General features: G+C 50.6%; 1 protein-coding gene across 1 annotated transcript; it reads right to left on the bottom strand.

Annotated features, from left to right (window-relative positions):
• Positions 1-3,603: 3,603 nt before the first annotated feature.
• LOC109738927 (uncharacterized) lies at positions 3,604-7,200 on the bottom strand. Its single transcript, XM_020298023.1, has 4 exons — positions 6,869-7,200; positions 6,134-6,310; positions 4,796-6,041; positions 3,604-4,695 (listed from the first exon to the last, which is right to left on the bottom strand). Exons 1-4 carry the CDS (start codon positions 7,198-7,200, stop codon positions 3,604-3,606), a joined length of 2,847 nt encoding a protein of 948 aa, XP_020153612.1.
• Between the last annotated feature and the right edge of the window lie 16,465 nt (positions 7,201-23,665).

The following is a 23,665-nucleotide window of genomic DNA, read 5'->3' as shown; positions in this document are numbered from 1 at the left end:
TTACTACTATGGATGTTTTAATCTTTTAATTAGTGTTTGTTGCAAGTAAAGTCTTTAGGATGATTTGGATGATTGTTCAAAACTGGTACTGTGTACAAACAGAAATTTAGCGTCCAGAGCGTGAATTGTTGACGTGTACTGGAATGTGATCAATTGCCGAATTTTTTACACATTACTGTAATACATATTTTCTATGTTGTCCTAATTTTTCAGAAGTTTTGGAGTTACATAGGTATGGATAAATATTCTGTCATAAAGTACCGTCTGTTTTAGACAAATTCTGTTTTTTTTTGCATAGTGTGCTTATTTTGATGATGTTATGTATTATATTGGGGGTTATAAGTCATGGAGAAGTTAGAATACAGTAGGTATATGGATTTATTTATAACAGTACCTAAAGTGTATGATTGAATTATTATACTAACATCTCTCACAAAGTTTCTGTTGAGTTTTGTGTGCTGAAGTTTTCAAGTTTTGGGTGAGATCGCGATGGATGAAGGAATAAGGAGCGGCAAAACCGTAAGCTTGGGGATGCACAATGCACGCCCAAGGTAATATTCAAGGAATACCCAAGCGTCTAAGCTTGGGGATGCCCAGATGGCATCCCCTCTTTCGTCTACAATCTATCGGTAATATCACTTGGAGCTATATTTTTATTCATCACATGATATGAGTTTTGCTTGGAACGTCTTGTGCTATAGTTTTATTTTGTTTGTTACTTTGCCACAATCATTGTTTGCTAGACACACCTTTTGAGAGTGACACACATTCGTCATAATTTGCTAGAATGCTCTATGTGCTTCACCTATATCTTTTGAGTAGGCAGTTGCTCATGTGCTTCACTTATATCTTTAGAGCACGGCGGTAGGTATACTTTATAGAAATGATTTATGATCTCGTGCTTCATTTATATCTTTTTAAGAGTCTAAATAGGAAGTGGTAATGTGCACGGGTTATAAAACTAGTCCGAAAATGATAGGTATACAAGAGTGGTATAATAAAAACTTTCATGTGAGATCACTGAATATGAAACGTGTGATTTAATTATATTGATGTAGTGATATGAAAGAGTATTAGTTCACAATCATTGGTTAGTAAAAATAGGATATTAAATCATGTTATGTATTACTCATTTAAGTGTCTGTCATGGCATGGCGAGGATGTTGGAGCATTTTTATTCCTCGTTGAAATCCTTTTGTGTTGTTCGAATCAGAGGCCCGCGATGGTTAACTCCTACTAACCTCCTCCCTATGGGCATGCAAGTAGTACCTTGCTTCGAGGGCTAATAAAACTTCCATAATAATTATATGAGTTCTTTATGACTAATGTGAGTTCATGGACTAATACGACACTCTCACCTATCCACATATTGCGAGCCTCTCTGATACTGTGCGTTGCCCATTTTCACCTCGAGAATTAGTGCAAACTTCGCCGGTGCATCCAAATCCCGTGATATGATACACCCTATCACAAATAAGCCTCATTATATACTTCCTCAAAACAGCCACCATCCCTACCTATCATGGCATTTCTGTAGCCATTCCGAGATATATTTCCATGCCACTTCCATTCACATCATTCATCATCATATTGCTTTGCATGATCACATAGAGCTGACATGATATTTGTGGCAAAGCCACCGTTCATCATCGTAATACATGTTATGCTAGATCATTGCACATCCTGGTACACTGCTAGAGGCATTCATATAGAGTCATATTATTTCAGTTCATCGAGTTGTAAGTAAAAAAAGAAGTGTGATGATCATTATTAGAGCATTGTCCCAGTCAGGTAAAGAATGATGGGGACTGATGAGTCCTCGAAAAAGTGGGGATGAGGTTCATTATATTGTTCTAAAAATGAAAAGAAAACACGAGAGAAAAAGAGAGAAGGGCAATGCTACTATCCTTTTACCACACTTGTGCTTCAAAGTAGCACCATGTTCTACATATACAGAGTCTCCATGATTTGTCACTTTCATATACTGGTGGGAATTTTTCCATTATAGAACTTGGTTTGTATATTCCGATGATGGGCTTCCTCATATGCCCGAGGTCTTCATGAGCAAGCAAGTTGGATGCACACCCACTTAGTTTTAGTAGCGAGTTTTCATACACTTATAGCTCTAGTGCATTTGTTACATGGCAATCCCTACTCCTCGCATTGATATCGATTGAAAGGCCTCTCCATTACCTAATGATCCGCCGAGTTGATGCGGGACTTTCTTCACTTTTGTCCCCTTATATTCCTCTACCACATATTCTATTCCACCCATAGTGCTAAGTCCATGTCTCACGATCATATATTGAGTGAAGTTAAAAATGTTGAAGCAAGAAAAAGTACGATACAATTATTTGGTTTGGCACCGGGGTGCTCATGATTTGTATTTATGTTGGGAAGATGGAATCATGCCATGCTTACATAATTTAGTGAGTAGGGATAACATTCGTTAAGCATCATATATTTTGAAAAGTAATAATTGTTTTTTAGTATTCATGGATATTATTATGTTGAAAACAATTATTTCATCGTTATTCAATATTCATACCGTAAGAGATTACATCATAAGACATGTTAGGTAGCATTCAACATAAAAAAATATGTTTTTAGCATTTACCTACTCGAGGACGAGCAGGAATTAATCTTGGGGATGCTGATTTTTTTTTATGTATCTATATTTTTTTATTGTTCATGCTATTATATATAAACCTCGTCTGCTTTATATGCAATTTTATATCATTTTTGGGAACTAACCTATTAACCTAGTGCCTAGGGCCAGTTTTTGCCTATTTTATTGTTTCATAGAAAACCATAACAAACAAAGTCCAAACGCGATGAAACTTTATGGTTATTTTTTCTGGACCACAAGGGATCCTAGAAGCTTCGGGGGGAGACTAGACGATGCACGAGAGGGACACGAGCTCAGGTGGTGCGCCCTCAGGGGGTGCCACCCAAGCTTGTGGGCCCCTCGCAACTCTGTTTGACCCAATTCCAAGCCTATAAATTCCCTAAAAATGAGAAACCACCAGAGGAAGCCATGAAACAATTCTTCTGCCGCCGCAAGCCTCTGTTCTTCAGCGATCCAATCTGGAGGCCTTCTCCGGAATTCTGTCGGAGGGGGGATCGATCAAGGAGGCCTTCTTCATCATCCTTGCTGCCTCCCCACAGGACCTATGGGTCCATAGCAGCAGCAAGACGGATCTATCTCTCTTTTTGATCTTCAATACAATGTTTTCTTCGGAGATTGATTCAATGTAATATTTTGCGGTGCGTTTGTTGGGATCGATGAATTGTGGGTTTATGATTAGGTTATTCACTTGAAAGTAATTGAGTATTTTCTAAACTTTACTATGTGTGATTGTTATAGCTTTGTATGTCTCTCCGATCTATCCATTTAGTTTGCCAACTAAATCTATTTATATTCAGCGAGAGAGTGTGGTAGGTTCAATCTTGCAGTTTTTTTTGAAAGCTTGGGACAGTGAGGGCAACCCCCCACTGACTTTTGTATTACATCTCAAGACACAAGATTACATGGGAAATAAATTACATAGGGACAGGAGGAGTTAGAGTATCCCTATACATCAAAGGTATAAGGTTGTAAAGCTAGATCAGATCAACTATCTGATCAACAAATGGCACTAAGGCCTCTTTGATCCTGTGTCTCATCATGCCAAAGTCCCCTTTGAATCTCTGGCTCCACCCATCGACGGTCGGCGCCACACTTCTAAACAGCTTATTGTTACGTTCCTTCCATATGCTCCAGGAGGCTACGATAAAGACATCCATGAACATTGGCCCGACCCACGTATTTTTAGCTGCATGCAAAAATTGCACCCGGTTGCCATGCATTGGCCATGCAATCCCCAGCTTCCCCCAACATGTTTTACTGAATTCACAGTGAAAGAACAGATGTTCCACCGTTTCCTCGGGTGGCTGGTGACATAGCAGGCATGCATAGTTATCATCCCTCAGCTTCATGTGTTTCCTCTTGAGCAGCCCCCGAGTGTTCAGCCTATCCGCAAGAAGCAGCCAAGCAAAAACCTTCCATTTGTTGGTGCACTTTGCTTTCCAGATCCATTTAAACACATCATCCGCTTCCATGTCCCGAAAACAGTGCAGATAGAACTTACTGGAGGCGAGCTCCTCCGATCCCCAGACCGTGTGCCAGGCATCATTCACCTCCGTGAGCTCCAGCGAAGCCAAGGAGGTTTGTAGATCATCGAGCTCATCTCTAGCCTGAACCGAAAGCGGCAAGTAGAAGTTTTGTCCGAGCGTAGGCAACGTCAGGAGCACTCTGACAGATATGTCTTCGTGTTTAGCGAAGGAGAAAAGACGGGGGTGACTATCAGCCAGTATATCACCATGCCAGGCATCTTTCCAAAACAAGGTTGAGCTCCCATCTCCCACCTCAACCGAAGTGACTGCTCTGTAGGTAGGCGCCAGGTTCATGACATCCTTCCACCAGAACGACCCACACGGACCCGAGGCATGCGGGACCAAGCCGTCATAGTATGTGTTCCAAACAAGATCAACCCACGGAATGCCCATGCGGTTATAGAATGTGTGCGGTTGTTTAAGCAGCAGGCCCTGGTTTTGGATCTTCAGGTCAAGCACCCCGAGTCCTCCCTTGTGCTTGGGCCTGCAAACTAAATCCCAAGATGCCATGGAGACTGCTTTCAAGCCATCATTCGTGTTCTGCCCAGAGACAATATCGCCGCAATTTATCCAGATGATCTAGTATTTTTAGGGGGAGTCTGATGGAACACATCGCATAGATCGCAAGGGAGGTAATCACCGAGTTCACCAGAGTAAGCTTCGAACCAAGGTCAAGCAGAGAGGCTGCCATAGAGAGTTTGCGCTCAACAGACGATACCAGTGGCATGAGGTTTGCGACTGTTGGCCTGGCCGTTCCCATGGGCAACCCTAGATATGTAAACGGCATGGACCCAATGGAGCATCCAAAAACCTGCGCCAGATGCGAGGTGGTGTTCGCGGCTGTGTTGGCTGTAATAAGAGTTGATTTCTGGAAGTTAATGCGCAGCCCCACTGACGACGCGTAGTCTTGTAGGATGGACTTGATGGTTTCAGCTTGGATCTCATCAGCGGGCATCACAAGGATTGTGTCGTCGGCGTACTGGATCACAGGGTAATCACCCTCTCGGGCGGGCATGGGCAGCTGGAGATCCCCCGCTCTGTAAGCGTCATTGATGGTAGCTTGCAACAGATCGGCTGCGAGCACAAAAATAAGAGGAGACAGTGGGTCTCCTTGTCGCACGCCATGCAAGCAGAAGAATTGTCTGCCTGGGGTCCCATGGAGTAGAATCGAGGACTTGGCCGTCGAAAACAAGCATTTGATCCACCCAAGCCACCGATCATCAAATCCCATGCACTTCATAATCTCCATCATCGAGGCATGTTCGATCATGTCAAAGGCTTTAGCGAAATCCAGCTTCAAGATCGCGATCTCACGCCCCGAGGCTTGACACTGATGAATGAATTTGTACGCCCAAGCAACACAGTCTTGAATCGATCGGCCTTTCAGAAACCCATATTGATTTCGATGGATAATCTTGAGGATGACTTGTTGTAAACGGTTAGCGAGGAGCTTGGTCAGGATCTTGAGGCAACAGTTCAACAGAGTAATTGGTCGATAGTCATTAGCTGTTTCCGGCGATTGGATTTTAGGGATAAGAGTGATAAATCTCGTGTTCAGGCTCTCAAGGTCCAGAGTACCTGCATGAAACTCAAAGCAAAGCTGATAGAAATCATCCTTAATGATATGCCAGCACGACTTGATGAAACTACCACTGAAACCATCCGGGCCTGGAGCACGATCGGCCGACATCTCTTTGATCACCTTGTCAATTTCGTCGTGGGTGAAAGGAGCAGACAGAGCTTGAAGCCCTTCTACCTTTTTGATGATCCGAGCCAAGTCAAATTTCATGTCGGTCTGGTTGGAACACCCTAGTCGTTCCTTAAACGCCTGAAAGAGCACAGCCTCCTTGCCCACGTGATCATGTATGACCGAGTTGTCGGGTAATCTGAGAGATGCGATACTGTTTCTACGGTACCGTTCAGTGGCCACTCTATGAAAGAATTTCGTGTTGCCGTCTCCAAATTTGAAGTATCTGACCGTGCACGCTTCTTCCAATAAGCTTTCTTGCAGTCCAACAAATAAAGAAGATGTTGTTTCAGGATCAATCTGAAGTTGGTCTCAGGAGCAGACAATCTTCTCCTCTCCTCTAGGCCGTCAATCTCCAAGAGGGTCTTGTTGCAATTGTCGATGAGCATCGAAAGCTTGGAGATTTTCCTGCTCCATTGCTTGAGATCATAGCGCAGAGTTTTAAGCTTCTTGCATAGCACCGCGGCTGCGTTTGGGGCATAGCAGCGTTTGGCCCACGATCGTTGAACCACATAAAAAAACCCAGGTTGTTTGATCCAGTAATCTTCAAAGCGAAAGATTTTGGACTTGGGTATTTTGGATTGTATGCTGACATAACAAGGGACGTGATCGGACGTGGGTTTACCCAGAGGCATAACAACAGTGTTGGGATACTTCGCGGCCCAATTAACGGAAGTAAAATGCCAATCGAGTTGCTCAAGCAACGGATCCGATTGCATGTTACTCCAGGTGAACGAACGCCCCTTGATCGACAACTCAACCAGGGACTGCCTTCTGATGAACTCATTAAAGAGTAACATATCGTTAGCGTCTCCCCCTCCCCTTTTACAGTTGTCCGGTGCACGAATAAAATTAAAATCGCCGAGAATGAGCCAATCTTCACTGTTAGGGATATCAAGGTCAAACAACCAAGTGGTAAAGATTGTTCGATTAGGATCGACACATGGTCCATAAATATTAACTAACATCCATGAATCGTTAGACCGCGCCGAAGTGAGCCTGACGCCGAGCGCAAAGGATTCAGAGAAAATTGGAACACCAGTGAAAACCGAGCTCATCCACACAGTAATAAGACCATCAGAATTCCCAACAGAGGGCACAAATTCGAACATATCAATTTTTTTTGGACAGAACTGCTTAACAAACGAAGCATCAAAAGAGTCGCGCTTAGTATCTTGTAAACAAACCACTGAACACCCACTAATATCGATATCATTATGAATCGCCAACTGCTTCTTTTCAGAGTTGATCCTGCGCACGTTCCAGCAGAGAACGTTCCACTGCTTATTCTGCGACATCCCACCTAGTGCAGCTGCGGGTCGGCCGCCCCTTGATCGCCCTCTAGGAGCTTCTGGGAACTTAGATCCTCAGGTGGAATCCCACAAAGAGTAGTGCCAACAAACTGAAGCTGATGGATAGGAGTTGGGGGAGGCACCTGGTCATCTGTCGTGGAAGGGACATTGATCAGCAGGTTGGTGCATGGAGCCGTCGCCTTGGAAGAACGGACAACAGAGGGTGCGCCCCGCTACTTGACCCTGGACTGTCCCTTCTTCATGTCAGTGACCTGGGGGATTCTGAAGCCGTCGTATTTCGTGGAACGAGAGCTGCGGCGCAGAAATGCAGTGTCAATAGGGGCCTTTTCCGCCGCGACCATCTTCTGAAGATACTGATTGGTTGGCTTGGCAGCAGATAACACAGGCACTAAAGTATCAGGAGTTTCAACAGATGCTTTAGACACCAAGCCATCGCCAGCAGTTGCAGGAGAGAGCTGTATCGCGTACCTTTCCCAGATATCCAACGGGATGATGACTGGCATGTCGAAATAGACTGTCATGCGGCAGCCAAGGCCACTGCTCACAGCACATCTCCCTCTGTTGACCGCCTGAGTTACAGCAATACAGAAAGTGAGAGGGTTTATCGGCAGGCACCCATGGCACAGTGTTGAAGTAGAGTAATCTTCAGGCCCCTCAATGCAACGAGTGAATCTGCCCAGAGAAATCACCCAGAGAAATTGCAGAAAAGAAAGATCTTCCTCAGCTCTCACCCTCATCGTGTGAGAGGTGCCCATAGCACGAACGAAGTGGGCTCCAGGAACTTGCCTGCCATTGATCAGAGCATCTGCAGCTTCCTCAATCTCAAAATAGACAGACCATTCATCCTGTGGATCATTAGAGATGTTACTTTCCTGCTCCACTCCATCCATTAGCGAGGGGCCATTGTATTGAAACAAGGTTCTAAAGCTAAATCCTCTATATGGCGGGGGTACCACAGGCCAAACTCCCCAGCCATCATTTTGCATTTGTTGTTGAAGAGGAGCTTGCGGTTCCCACGCTGCATCGATCTGCTGTTGCATCATCTGCTGGTGATCAAGCAGCCATTGCTGCGCTGCTGTCAGATAGGGCAATTCATATGGATGGGGGGATGCATTCATTGGAGGAGCCTCATCCTCATTGCCAACCAGCTCAGGGAGAACATTTCTACCATTGAGGACATACACCGAAACTGACCAGGATCTGCCCATGCCCGGCAAGGTGCCGATACGCTTGACAACTAGACTATGCGGCACCTGTGCAATGTTACTAATAAGAACTCTGACTAGAATCCGCTCCTTATTCTGCCCCGGCATGTGCCAAAGATCTAATTTGCCAAAGCAAGAAACAGCCTTGTTGATGTAATGATCCGTCCGATAGTCCATTGGGAAAGCTAGAAACAGAAGCCAGGCAACATACTGAAAGGGGCACTAACGCATATTTTCTCCTTCATCATGTGGCACAAAATAAAAGGTCATCTCATCATCCAGAGGATCTAACTGGTGCGGGCTTTCCTGAATAAACTGATCCCTGAGCGCTACATCCGCAAATGCAACCATGCCAACCCCAATGGGATAAACAAAAGCATCAGGCACCTGTAGGTGAAAATCCTCAGTCATGATGCGGACTACTTCATTCAGCACCATCTGCTTCTGATGACCAGGAACTGAAGGGGTAGCAGTGACCAAGGCGTACCTTTCATGGCTGAGTGGCGGATCATCAACAACGATCATATTGCGCGCTAGGCGGTTGTCCGGCTCACGCTCGATCTGGGCTCCCATCGGCACGAACTGGAAGGGACGGGCCGGGAAGTTGGCCATGGCGGTGGAGAGCTCGACCGCGCTCGCTGCTGCAGTCGTCGGAGATGACGAGCAGGGAAGAAGATTTCCTTGCTCCTCGTTGGTCGACTGGGGTGGCAAAATAGGGAAGTGGCGAGGGGCCGAAAGCGGAGTCGTCAAGCCAATGGCATTCGGGGGAAGGGCCCCAGATTCTGGTTTCTTTTTCGGTCGCCAAATCTGTTTAACTTTTGGGAGGTGTGGATTCCGCTTACGTGTCCTGCGCCTAGGATTTGTGGTGGGGATATGCTGCCGCTCCATCTTCTTCTTGCGCCAAAATAAATGGAGGCGATATTGATCTGAGCAGTAATGTGGGTCATGGCACAGGAACGAGCACCGTGTGCAGCATAGGAGTCCTGGGCAAGATGCCCGACGGTGGGCCGTGTTGTTGCATATGGTGCAGGCCATGGTGGGCTGGTCAGGGGGTAGTCTCAGGCAGAAACACGCCCGCTCAAAATTATGGCAAGAGTCACAAAACTTGGCATTACATTGAACCACCTTATGGTTCGGAGACCAGCACCTAGAGCAACGCCCCAGAAGATTGTGGATGACCTCCGAAGATGGCAAGTCAGTTAATTCGCAGATTTGCTGGATGTGTGTCTCCTCATAATGAGCCTGCCGCAGATCCAAGATACGCTCCAAAACAGCACAAGGAATGTCCCTCCAATTACTCTCTCTGCGGTCCTTTCCAATAAAACTTTTGGAAAGGAAATTATTGCCCACCGCGGAGAAAGGAATTTCCAAACTACCAAACTACACCGTTGCATTGGCCAGAAGTTCATCGGAACAAGGATCATGGCAATCATCCGAAATGTGGCCAGCAGCATCATCAAAAGAACTCATCAAGTTTGTAGAAATCTGTTTAGAGAAACCAAATTTCGCCAATTCACTACTAGAAGAAAAATCCTTAGAAGCACTTTTCTCAAGGAAACCCAGGTTGGAGCGAATGGCTTTAGGATCACGAGACCATAACTCATTGATTTCATGTGACGTGCTCCATCTATCAGACCCATCATATGGAGCATTCCATGGCTGTTTAAATAACCCAAAATGGCAGACAAAGTCTGGCCAAATTCTATCCCTTAGGGCATAGATAAAATGTCCCACTTTGTTCGAGGCCACTGAGAAACGAAAATTCTTGGCACCAATATGGGTCACATTGAAACCAGAAGCAAGACCCTCAATACAACATTGCAAAGCCAATCCAACCGAAGCACAAGAGAGGAGGAAGGAAGCTGAGGAAAAGGTGACCACCAAGAAGAATTCCTTGGAGGTAGAGGATGGAGAGAAGTGCACTGTGGATCTGAAGCGCCTACGAACCTGGTCCTCGACCTTGAGGCCGGGGTTAAAATCCCAAGGGAGTAGACCATCCATGATACCAGCACATAGATCATGATCGCCGTGGGAGAGGTAGATTGCCGACGATGTTGGTGGTGGTGGTGGTGGTGGAGGGGGAGGGGAGGGGGGTGGGAGGAGCCATCGAGAGAGACTCACTAGTTTCAATCTTGCAGTGTCCTCACTCTATGACAGGAGGAGTAGCGAGGCATGTATTTGTATTAGTTGGTCTTATTCTGTCTACATTATGTAATCATACTTCTTTCATTACTCTATTTGTCATGAACTTAATACGTAGATAGGCAAGAGGTGCTCCCGAAGTGGAGTAATAGTAGTAGGCGTAGGTAAGTTACTTCTCATGGACGTAATGCATATGTACTGATCATACCATGAATAACATCATAACTATGCGCTTTTCTATCAATGGCCCAATAGTAATTTGTTTACCCACCATTTGTTATGCTCTTGAGAGAGATGCCTCTAGTGAAAGCTATGGCCCCTGGGTCCATCTAAATCCATATTGCTAAAACCCTAATTTCCTTGCTGCACTTTATTTAGTTTTGCAATTTATATATGTCCCACTATCAGATTTAATCCTTAGAATTAACGAGTACAAGGGGATTGACAACCCTCTTGCCTGCATTGGGTGCAAGTATTTCTCTTGTGCGTGTAGGTACTGCTAAAGGTCGTTTGTGTGGATCTCTTATTGGTTCAATTAACCTTGGTTCTTAACTGGGGGAAATACTTTCTGCTACACCCTTCCTCTTTGGGGAAATCCCAACACCTATCATAAGTAGCATGTGGTACCCCAAACAAAAGGCGCATCCTTCTTTGTAAGCTCATTGAGAGGTGCAGCAATGGTGCTGAAATCTCTCACAAAACGCCTATAGAAACCAGCGAGGCCAAGAAAACTCCTTACTTATGTGACTTTTTTGGGCTGTGAGCACCTCTCAATAGCTTCAATATTGTCTTTATCAACTTCAATTCCTTGTGGAGTAACAATATAGCCAAGAAAAGATACTCAGTCGGTGCAAAAGGTGCACTTCCCAAGGTTGGCAAACAAACATGCATCACGTAGAGCAATAAAAGCAACACATAAATGTTCCTCCAAAGATCTACTATAGATCAATATATCATCAAAATAGACTACCACAAAACATCCTACGAAAGAACATAAAACTTTGTTCATTAATCTCATGAAATTACTAGGTGCATTAGTTAACCCAAAAGTCATGAATAACCACTCATATAAGCCAAAAGTAGTTTTAAATGTTGTTTTCCATTCTCCCCCTATTTCATGCGAATTTGATGGTATTCAGTATGCAAATCAACTTTGGGGAAAATGGTAGAGCCACTTAATTCATCAAGTATATCATCTAGCCTAGGAATAGGATGACAATAATGAATAGTAATATTATCAATGGCTCTACAATCAACACACATACGTGGTGTACCATCCTTTTTTGGCACTAATATAATAGGAACAGCACAAGGACTAAGAGATTCGCGTATATAACCTTTGTTCAGCAGATCCTGTACTTGACACATAATCTCCTTTGTCTCCCCTAGATTGGTACGGTATGGCGCACGGTTGGGCAGCGAGGCACCATGAGTTTAAGTCAATTCATTTGATGCTCAATCCCTCGAATAGGTGGTAATCTCGATGGCACATCTTGTGGAAAGATGTTGTCGGCGTTCTGGGAACGGGGGTCCCTAGACTTGCCTGCCTGCGGCCCACAGCGTGGCTAAGCCAGCAGGTCGTACGACCCATCTTCATCAACAAGGCATCCAAGACCCTCGCGAGGGTCCAAGCCTCGCGAGGCGGACGATGCAAGACCTCCTCTGGAGTGGCCTAGCTAGGCAGGCTCACGAAGAGCGGAGATATCAAGGCAGGGCAAACCTCACGAGGCTCTCGTGACGTGAGCCATGACGAACGACACCAGGCAGCGCCAGGCGGGCACCAGCGCGCGCAGCATCCTTATTTCCTCTTTGGTGCTAAGGAGGCCAGCGCGGGCGAAGAGTACCGAGGCATCAGGCAAAGGTTGCTATATTGGCGCAACGAGATCAAGACCAGGAGGACGGCAAGACGGAGGTCATCGTGGAGCCCAAGGCGGCGTCACCACCAGAACTTTTCGCAGGCGAAGACCGCTTTTGTCAGGATAGCTTGTACTAGCTGTCCCCCTTAAAATTTGCCCGCCGTTGTTGGCTCCCTTCCCACTCGATATTTGGGAAGAGGACCAGGGCCTATATAAGTAGAGCTAGCCACCATAGTAGGGGCATCTCATCTTAGCTTGATCCAACCCGATCGAGAGCCTACCCACGAGAACACCTCAACCTCAGGAGGCTGTTCTTCCCTTGTACTGTTCATCATCAGCCCTAGAGGCAATCCACCACCACCACACTGGAGTAGGGTATTACACCACAACGATGGCCCGAACCAGCATAAACCTCGTGTCTTTCTGTGTTGCGAGTTCGTCGAGTTCGTCCGCGAGATCTTAGCGAGCTAGAGCGTAGATCGGTAGGAGGGAAAGACTTCGCTCGCACCCAAGTGTTCGAACCTTAAGGGTTTGCCGGAACCCCACATCCGACATTTGGCGCGCCAGGTAGGGGTGCGCCGGAGCTTCTCCTCCACCAACCAGCTCGCCGACGCTTCCCAGCCACGATGTCCGGCGACTCAAGGGCCGGCTCTGACCGCTGGGCAGCCTGGCCAGCCCGGGCAGCGCCGCCTGCCCATGAAGATCTCGATCCCGCACTCCAGGCCGCTCGAGCGCCGCCAAACTCCGTCGGGCGCGGGCAGCGTGGCCAGGCGTCGTCCACCCTCACCCCACGGCAAGTACGGGCCGCCGCAAGAGCAGCGAGCCATGTCTCAGCAACAGCGCCGCACTCACGGCGGGAGCAAGCAAACATGCGGGCAGCGCTGACCGTGGCAAGGGAGCTGCTGCGATGCAGGCTGATGGAAAGCGGCCGGGATACACTGCTGGAGCGCGTTGCCGATCTGCTGGATGCAGCGACGTCGGGAGCACCACCCTTCTGCTATCGACTTCCTCCTCAGGCCACTGTAGGGCCGCGCGGTGAACCTCACCACATCCGCGCGCGATCAACTACGCCCGGGGGCTTCATGTAACACCCCGGATGTAACTTTCCATATTTGTAACTCCAACTCTTGCCATTTTCGGCTATGTGTTATGATATTTCCTTCGTGGTCGGGTTTTGTTTTTTGTTTTGCATTTTGTTCATGTCATGCATCTCATATCATGTCATCATGTGCATCTCATTTGCATACGTGTTCGTCTCATGCATCCGAGCATTTTCCCCATTGTCCGTTTTGCAATCCGGCACTCCCACATGCACCGGCGCACCCCCTCTTGTTTCTTTTCGTGAGCGGGTGTTAAACGTTCTCGGAATGGACCGAGGTTTGTCAAGTGGCCTTGGTATACCACCGGTAGACCACCTGTCAAGTTTCGTTCAATTTGGAGGTCGTTTGATGCTCCAACGGTTAACCGGGTAACCGCAAAGTCCTTTTGTGTGTTGCAGCAAAACCCCCCTCCAAACAGCCCAAAACCCATCTAAGTCACTTCCATGCTCTAGGTCGTTCGATCACGATCGTGTGGGCGAAAACCGCACTCCATTAGGAGTCTCCTAGCTCCCTCTACCTATAAAAACACCTCCCCCTCCGAAATTCCGGGTCCCCGAAACCCTAGCCCGCTCCTCCGCGCCGCCGGACGTGTCCGCCCGGCGCCGGACAAAAGCCGCCGCCGCCCGCAGCCTATCAGAGGCTGCCATGTGGCGCCCGTACGCCGCGCCGCCGCCGAAGCCCGGAGAGCCCACGCGAGCCCACCCCCCCCCCCCCCCCCCCGCGGCCCGGTCTCTCTCCGCCCGTCGCCCGCACGGGATCGCCACCTCCCGCCGCCTCCCGGCCGGCAGCCGCCGCCGCCTCTGCCGTTCGCCGGCGAGCCCCGTCACCGACGCCGGCGCCGACCACGCCCGTCTCTGCGCATCTCCGGCACCGGTCGCCGCGCCCCCGAGCCCGCCGTCCCCGGCGCCTTCCTCCTCCCTCTCCGGTGCCTCGCCTCCCTCTCCCGAGCTCACTCCGGCGAGCTCGCACCGCCACCGACGAACCGCGCCAGATCCAGATCGAGACGGTTGACCCCTTCCCCCCCTGATTTTTCTCCAAGTCCCATGATTTTTACATTCTATTGCATACTTCATCGCATCATAACTCTCTGCACGCAGCTCCGTTTCATGCGTGTAATATATCAAAATGTTCGTATCGAGATGCTCTTCATTTTGTTCCATTGTGCCATGTTCATTTGAGTCCATCTTGATGCCCGAATCTCTAGTTCAAGAGTGCTATATGCTGTTACCTGCTGTACTTATCAGAACATGAGGATTTGTTATTTTTGTTGCATTTGATGTGTGCATCTTATGGGCATGAGCTCTACATGTGTTTTGATGTATGACATGCCATCTTTACAGGGGTGTATGCTATGTATTTTTGTGATCTCTGTGGTGACTAGCACAAGCATGCAAACTAGGCTTCGTGATGTTTCTGATTTCAGGGGCTTAGTAATTTTACTGTCTGTGACTGCTGTTACTTGTTGCTACGTATCCATGTGGCTACAGAGAGATCGATGCTCCTTTTGGAGATGTTCAGTAAGGATGTTTTGTAGATATAGTTGGGCTCTATCCATCCATGCCCCTGGTTGAAATTATGGAGTGCCATAGCATGTCTTAATCTTGCTATACTTTTGCTATAAAATATTTCTGGCAGATTGTTAACATGATATTCAAGTTTGCCAAGGTTGTTGTAGTTGATCCATTCATGCTATGTATTTCCTCTTGCCATGGATAGCTTCATAAACATTCCATATTGCTGTAGATATGCTTGTTTTGTCATGCATTGCTTTGTGGTGAGTGAATCAAGCTCACAACGATGCCTTCATAATACTATTTCTGCCATGCTCTGTTTTCTGCCAAGTCTGGAACCTGTTAACGAAACTTGCTATGTTTACATGGTTGCCATCATATCGTCTGGTCCTTTTTGGCTTATAGTCAGTAAGGTACTTTTGTTCTATGCATTTAGTAGATTCATGCCATGCCTTGTTTTGCTATGTTAAGTTCCTGTATGATGTTGGTTGCTTGCTCTGAACATTGCTACCTGATGCTGTTTTAGCCATGTCCAGTAATTTCACTAAGTCTGTGAACCTGATATCTTTTGCACTTTTGCCATGCTTGTTTGATCCTGTTATGCTGTGATCTAGCCGTAGCTCAGTGTTCATCTTTTGTCAAGCATCTCCTGTAGATAATTGCCATATGCTTTGTTGCTATGTTGGAGTGCTGTAACATAGTTACTTGATGTATTCTAAGTGCTATCATGCTGTAATCGCAGAATCGTGTCATTCTTGTTTTGCTTGCCATTTGCAAACCGTGCATCCGTTTTCGGTGATCTTTATATCGATTTCGACCGAAATCATCTCATCTTTCCAGTGGCATGCTTGGTTTGCCAATTTACTGCCTTGTTCATCATTTTTCTTCCGGAGCACGCATATGCATCGCATACCACATCTCGCATATCATACATGTTTTGCATCATGTTGCATGCTTGTGCATTTCTCGTGATTGATTGTGGTTCCATTGCTTGTGTTCTTGCTGTGGGTAGAGCCGGGAGACGAGTTCGTGAACGAGGAACCTGTTGAGTACGCTTACGAGAATCAAGCTTTCGACAACTCTGAGAACCTTGCAGGCAAGATGACCATACCCTCGAAATCACTTCTATCTTTGCTTTGCTAGTTGTTCGTTCTATTGCTATGCTGCGCTACCTACCACTTGCTATATCATGCCTCCCATATTGCCATGTCAAGCCTCTAACCATCCTTTCCTAGCAAACCGTTGTTTGGCTAAGTTACCCTTTTTACTCAGCCCTTCTTATAGCGTTGCTAGTTGCAGGTGAAGTTGAAGTTGGTTCCATGTTGGAACATGGATATTTTGGGATATCACAATATCTCTTATTTAATTAATGCATCTATATATTTGGTAAAGGGTGGAAGGCTCGGCCTTATGCCTGGTGTTTTGTTCCACTCTTGCTGCCCTAGTTTCCGTCATACTGGTATTATGTTCCTTGAGTTTGCGTTTCTCACGCGGTTGGGTGATTTATGGGACCCCCTTGACAGTTCGCCTTAAATAAAACTCCACCAGCAAGGCCCAACCTTGGTTTTACCATTTGCCACCTAAGCCTTTTCCCTTGGGTTTTCGCGAGCCCGAGGGTCATCTTTATTTTAACCCCCCCCCCCCCGGGCCAGTGCTCCTTCGAGTGTTGGTCCGAACCGAGTAGACTGCGGGGCCACCTCGGGGAAACTTGAGGCCTGGTTTTACTCGTAGGATGTCTCATCCGTTGTGCCCTGAGAACGAGATATGTGCAGCTCCTATCGGGATTTGTCGGCACATCGGGCGGCTTTGCTGGTCTTGTTTTACCATTGTCGAAATGTCTTGTAAACCGGGATTCCGAGACTGATCGGGTCTTTCCGGGAGAAGGTTTATCCTTCGTTGACCGTGAGAGCTTATAATGGGCTAAGTTGGGACACCCCTGCAGGGTATTATCTTTCGAATGCCGTGCCCGCGGTTATGAGGCAGATGGGAATTTGTTAGTGTCCGGTTGTAGAGAACTTGTCACTTGACTTAACTAAGATACATCAACCGTGTGTGTAGCCGTGATGGTCTCTTCTCGGCGGAGTCCGGGAAGTGAACACGGTTTGAGTTATGCATGAACGTAAGTAGTTTTAGGATCACCTCTTGATCATTTCTAGCTTCGCGACCGTTGCGTTGCTTCTCTTCTCGCTCTCACTTGCGTATGTTAGCCACCATATATTCTTAGTGCCTGCTGCAGCTCCACCTCATTACAATCCTTTCCTATAAGCTTAAATAGTCTTGATCTCGCGGGTGTGAGATTGCGGAGTCCTCGTGACTCACAGATTCTACCAAAACAGTTGCAGGTGCCGACGATGCCAGTGTAGACGACGCAACCGAGCTCAAGTGGGAGTTCGACGTGGAACGTGGTCGTTACTATGTTTCTTTTCCTGGAGCCCAGTTGGGACGATCGGGGATCTAGCATTTGGGGTTATCTTATTTTCATTTGGATTTGACCTAAGTCGGGTCTATGTGTGGATTTTGTATGATGTATGAATTATATTTATGTATTGTGTGAAGTGGCGATTGTAAGCCAACTCTCATTATCCCATTCTTGTTCATTACATGGGATTGTGTGAAGATGACCCTTCTTGCGACAAAACCACTATGCGGTTATGCCTCTAAGTCGTGCCTCGACAAGTGGGAGATATAGCCGCATCGTGGGCGTTACACTTCATCAACATCAGTACGGCCAGCGGCGTAGGGGCTCCGACTCCCCCATGCCGCCCGCGACAAGCACGGGCGCAAGCGTCGCCCTCCATGGTCCCAGCCGGATGCCGTGCTGTCATCCCCAGGACGCCACCCTGGGCCGAGCAACATGGAGCGTGGGGCACCACGGCGAGGTGTTCGGGGTGACGGCCCCGGAAGCCTACGTGCCCCGCATGATGGACCAAGGGTACGCACCAGAGGACGACCCTGGCTCAATCATTGGAGAAGATTGGGGAGAGGGGGTGCTAGGAGCCGAAGCCTTCCAAAAACCAATGGAGAACCACGACAGTCGCGGCGGCAACGACAACTACATGGTACCGCTAATCTCTCAGGAACAGGCTTATGCTAACCATGGGCTGCAGATGACTCAGGTTGCAGCATCGATCGACGACCCTGGCACGGCAGCACCCGTTCCAACAAGGGAGACACGCTGGGGGCCGCTGGGAGGGAGCCAGGAGCAAGGCCCCTCCTCGCGGCGCGCGGCGCCTGGCAACACCCGGAGGTAGGCCCTCTACCGGGGAGGCCTCGACAACCCTTCCCCCGGCAGAGGACCTGTGGTCGCCGGGGGCACCGCTGGCGTCCTCTTTCCCTCCTTTGTGTCGTCCCAGTGACCGGTCGGCTCAAAGGAGGTCAAGGGTGGCGCAAGGCGGGGCCCTCGTCTGGCGATATGAAGCAAGGCCGGTACCTGTGAAGAAGGCCCAGTGCCTGTGAAGCTCGCCGCCCGTGACACTCTCACGTAATAATGAGTTGGGGTTGTACACGCCCCGGAGTCTCAGGGGTGCCGGCCTCAGGCCCTGGGGCTCCCTCCCACGCCTAGTGGCAGCACTTAGCTCCGTGCTGGTGAGAAGACTTGAAGACCAGAAGACTAGACTAGGTGCTGGACGCGGCCTTTTGCTTTGGATCTCTCTCCTTGTAGCTTTGCTTTCTAGATCTGGATTTGAGTTGAAGCTGAGTTTTTATCGATGTGCGCGGGGGGAGCCTTTTCTCGTTCGAGCAATTTCTTGCCTTCTGGATCTCGTTTTGCCTGGGACTCATGTCCGTCGCCTTTCCCTCACGAGCTCCTCACGAGCGGGACAGCGCGAAGCGCGCACGCCAAGTGCGCTCTAGCACTACAACTGGTGCTCACCTCTTGTGGGACCCCTCTGACGGGGCGACGAGCTCCGCAGGGTTCTCAGAAACTCGACGCGTCGTGACCCAGCTCAAAGCTGGTGCTGGCAAAGGTAAATCACGACAGAGAACTCGCATCCGGATTCACGAGTTCACGAGGACACAAACTCGCATCACATAGGAAAGTAAAAACTGCAATTTGCTTACATGAGGGGCTTCCCCTCCCAAAATGCTCTTACAGGTTTTCCAAGGGCCATGCCCGAGCTTTGTGTGCAGGATGAAACGACAAGAGAACATGGGATCGGCCGGAAATGTCGCTCGCTACATCACCCGCGGATGCGTCACTCGCGTCATCATCGTCTTCGTCGGAAACGTCGCCACCGCCGGCGATGCCCTCGACGCCGTCGTCAACCACGTCGCCTTCGTCTGTGGCGACCACCACCCCGTCATCTTCTGAAGTGAAGGCCTTGACCAACGCGTCCATGTTGTCTTCAACCCAATGCGCCAGGCCATCCAGGACGACCGTTGGAACGGGGGCGATGGCGGCGTCAAAATCAAAGTTGGGGTCGGCATTCAGAAGGTGGCTGAAGACACGGGAGAAAGCGCACTCAAGCAGGCCACGCCTCCTTTCCTCCACAAGCTGGCGAGCTCTGGCAGATCAAGCCTCCAGGCGCGTCACCACCTCAGTGAAGAAGATCAGATGGCTAGCATAGTCATTCGAGTGCGGGGCCGGCACCTCCACATCACAAATATGGCCCAGGGCGGTGTTGGCCCTATTCCGAAGATCCTGAAGCATAGGAATATGCTCGCGCTCCAGCGTTCGTCGTTGGAGCACTTCCTCCGTGTTCTGCCGTGCAACGGCCTCGGCGTCATCAACCCGCCTACGAAGGGAGCTCAGCTCGGCGAGGGCGGAGGCCAAGTCCGCCTGCACCGTAACCAGGGCGGCGGCCGTGGCCTCCGCGCGCCTCTCAGCCTCGTCCAGCCTGGGCGTGAGGGCAGTGGCCCTGCCAGCATCCTTCGTACCCGCAAGCTTCAGCTTCAGCTCGTACCTACCTCCAAGTCCGCGCGAACCTCGGCCACCCAGCGATTCACCTCCTCCTCAACTCCGGCCTCGCGAGCCCCGATGGCATCTTTTGCTTGAGCAACTTGACGCTCCCTCGTCTCCAGTCGCTCGAGCTCGAGGCTGCGCTCCACGGCCTCCAGGGCCAGCGTCTCACCGCGCCTCCTGACCTCCTTATCCTCCGCGGGCATCCCCTCAGCGACGCAAGAGCGACCTTGCGTGCCTCCACCTGCTGCTCAAGGGACGCGCTCCAGGCCTGGAGCTCCCACGCGCGTTCCTCCGCAGCCTCGCGGCGACGGTCAGCCTCGCGAGCCTCTTCCGAGGCTCGCAAGCGAGCTTCATGGGCGATCTTGAGGGATGCCTCGGCCTTCGCATTCTCAAGGTCACGCTGATAGCGACCGAGGTTGATGGCCACCCTCAGCTTGCACCGCTCCTCCACCAGCCGGAGACCTTCGGCCTCAAGGCGCGAGTCAACACCCTTGAGCTCTTCACCAAGTCAACTCATCGCGCCCATCGCCTCCTGGAAGAGCTCGTGACGGACCACGCTCCGCCCGCGCTCGAGCTCGAACGCTCGACCCTCCTTGTCCTCCACCTCGGGGGCTGCGGGCTGGGCGCCAAGCGGCGCACCCCCCCGACAGGGGGCTGGCGCCGCACCTGACACCAGCCCGTCCTCGTGAGAAGCCCAAGCCGGCTGAGGCTCGCTGCTCGAAGAGGAACCGAAGATCGAAGCCAGCCAGCCGCTGCCCATAAGCGAAGAAGGAGCCTTGGGCACGCCCGCCAAGCTCCACGCCAGACCGTGGGGGAAGGATGGCCAAACTGCGGGCTCAGCGCGCCGCGGAGGCAGAGACGCTCCCCCGACCGACCCAGCTCCAAGGGTGGTAGGAAGACCAGGAACGCTCAAGGCGGATGGGGGAGTTGATGAAGGAGGAGGCCGCTTCTCGGGAGACGCAACAGCTTCAACGGAAGGGGCCCTAGAGAACTGACGTCAGAATAAGGAAGCTACACGCAGGAAGCCGTGACAACAAGGTACTTACGCGTCAATGGCGATGTACTTTCACCGCTTCAACGGCCCGAAGATGTTGCTAGGGGATCCTTTCCTCTTGCGGAGCTCCTCGAAGTCCATGCAAAGATGACCGAAACGCTGGACGTGACGACCTGTGCGCAGCGGGGCCGAAGAAGAGCCTGGAAGGATATCTTCAGGGGTGCCCGGTTGCGGCAAACAGCTGGGCACCGTCCCGCCACAATCTCCCGAGGCTCCTGGAGCCTTGGCCTCGGGAGCCACATGCTGCACCTCCTCAATAATCGGCGCCTCAGGAGAGGGGTCGCAGGCCCCTGAAGACGACGCCCCAGGATCACCATTCGGCATGTGTTCCTCAGGACTCGAGCCACCGGCCCCCGTCGAAGCTCGCTCTCCTGCACCTTCACCTGGGGCGAGCTCGGCACCGGCGGCGAAGAAGGGAACCACGACGACGGGGTTCTCGCGGGGCCCCACCAGTCCAATCGGCCGCAACCCCCATTCGTCGAAGGAAGGCATGCTCGCTACAAACTCATCCTTTTTCTTGCAGCGATACAACAGGCAATTCTTCCCAGGCATTTCGGCCGGCAAAGGGACACCCGTCAAGACCTTGAGCACTGTTTGCCGCGTCCCAATAGGGAGCCCAGACTCCTGGAACCTCATGTGGTCCTGACTGTTGAGCAAGGTCCACATTGAGCGAGAGTGGCGCTGAAGCGGAGCAACCCGGCGTTTGACGAACTCCTTCACTACCATCGCCGCGGTCATGCTGCGGTCCTTCAGTAGCCTCAGCCTGGCCCAGACGAGAGCAAGGCGGGGGCTCGAGAGCTTCTGGTGGCTCCAGCCGGAGTTTGGAACAGCAGGCCCCGTCGGGAGACGAAGCAGGGGGCTGAGCACGCCGGCATCGACAAACAACCATCGCGTACGAAACTCGCTCGTGGATGAAGGGAGCTCGAAGTCAATCCCCGCGCCCGCGGTCGCAGCCACGGCCTGGAAGCTCACGCACCCCAAGAATTGCTAAGGGTCGGCCAGGTGCAATGAGAAGAAGTGATGGAGGAGGGCCACCAAAAGAGCGATGCCCACCATGGCTTCGCACACGAAGGCGAAGACAGCAAGGAGAGTCATCGATTGGGGGTCAAGATGCAGCATGTGGATCTGGTAATGCTCTAGCACCGCGTTGAGGAAGGCAGAGAGGGGAGGAATCAGGCCAGCCCAGAGGGCATCTATGAAGATTGGGACCTCGGTGGCTGCCCGAGCCATGTGGGTGCGAGACGCAGGCCAAGCCACCGTCTCTCCCCACTCGCCGAAGCTGGAAGCGAGCATCGGACGCACCTTGTCCATGGCCTCATCGTTGAGCACCCGGGATCGGCCTAGCACCGGCTCGACAGCTGGAGGTGCGCCGGACGGAGACATTTGCTTCTTCCCCTTGTCTGCTTGTTTTGGCGCCATGGCAACGAAGCAGGAGGAGGGCAGGTCAGATCGGAGAAGGGAAGCAGAGTCTCAAGGAAGCAGGGGATTGGGGAAGCGAGGCGCAGGCGACGGAGGAATAACTGTGTAGGCCACGGGGGCCGCATAGCTAGGCGGATTCAAAGGCAGTGTGGGGAAGCGGAAACGCCAACGTCCAATCAACCGCCACGCGTCAACCGAGGCCGCGGGCTCTTGGGGCCCGCGGTGCTCCGAACTTGACCCTTGGCTTCGCCGCGAAGCCAAGCCCGAGCGCACCTTGGGCCCGGGGGCTACTGTCGGCGTTCTGGGAACGGGGGTCCCCAGACTTGCCTGCCTGCGGCCCACAGCGTGGCTAAGCCAGCAGGCCGTACGACCCATCTTCATCAACAAGGCATCCAAGACCCTCGCGAGGGTCCAAGCCTCGCGAGGCGGACGACGCAAGACCTCCTCTGGAGTGGCCTAGCCAGGCAGGCTCACGAGGAGCAGAGATATCAAGGCAGGGCAAACCTCACGAGGCTCTTGTGACGTGAGCCATGACGAACGACACCAGGCGGGCGCCAGGCGGGCACCAGCGCGCGCAGCGTCCTTATTTCCTCTTTGGTGCTAAGGAGGCCAACACAGGCGAAGAGTACCGAGGCATCAGGCAAAGGTTGCTATATTGGTGCAACGAGACCAAGACCAGGAGGACGGCAAGACGGAGGTCATTGTGGAGCCCAAGGCGGCGTCACCACCAGTGCTTTTCGCAGGCGAAGACCGCTTTTGTCAGGATAGCTTGTACTAGCTGTCCCCCTTAAAATTTGCCCGCCGTTGTTGGCTCCCTTCCCGCTCGATATTTGGGAAGAGGACCAGGGCCTATATAAGTAGAGCTAGCCACCATAGTAGGGGCATCTCATCTTAGCTTGATCCAACCCGATCGAGAGCCTACCCACAAGAACACCTCAACCTCAGGAGGTTGTTCTTCCCTTGTACTGTTCATCATCAGCCCTAGAGGCAATCCACCACCACCACACTTGAGTAGGGTATTACACCACAACGGTGGCCCGAACCAGTATAAACCTCGTGTCTTTCTGTGTTGCGAGTTCGTCGAGTTCGTTCGCGAGATCTTAGCGAGCTAGAGCGTAGATCGGTAGGAGGGAAAGACTTCGCGCGCACCCAGTGTTCGAACCTTAAGGGTTTGCTGGAACCCCACATCCGATAGACGTCGGCAAACTGCTACAAAATGTTCGTGACAGCGGGAGGCAAAGAGGGAGGCACGTCCTTGAATGA

Source organism: Aegilops tauschii, chromosome 2, assembly GCF_002575655.3.
Source record: "Aegilops tauschii subsp. strangulata cultivar AL8/78 chromosome 2, Aet v6.0, whole genome shotgun sequence".
Lineage (NCBI taxonomy): Eukaryota > Viridiplantae > Streptophyta > Magnoliopsida > Poales > Poaceae > Aegilops > Aegilops tauschii.
Note: the sequence above shows the minus strand (reverse complement) of the source record. Positions and strands in the feature narration are given on the sequence as shown.

What these genes read in the sequence shown, in the direction of transcription:
- LOC109738927 (XM_020298023.1), bottom strand. Translation starts at nt 7,200, where the DNA reads ATGTCGCAGAATAAGCAGTGGAACGTTCTCTGCTGGAACGTGCGCAGG. An exon ending in TATTGGAAGAAGCGTGCACG is followed by an intron (nt 6,042 to 6,133) that starts GTCAGATACTTC and finishes CGCATCTCTCAG; the next exon opens with ATTACCCGACAACTCGGTCA. An exon ending in AGCTTACTCTGGTGAACTCG is followed by an intron (nt 4,696 to 4,795) that starts GTGATTACCTCC and finishes GTCTCTGGGCAG; the next exon opens with AACACGAATGATGGCTTGAA.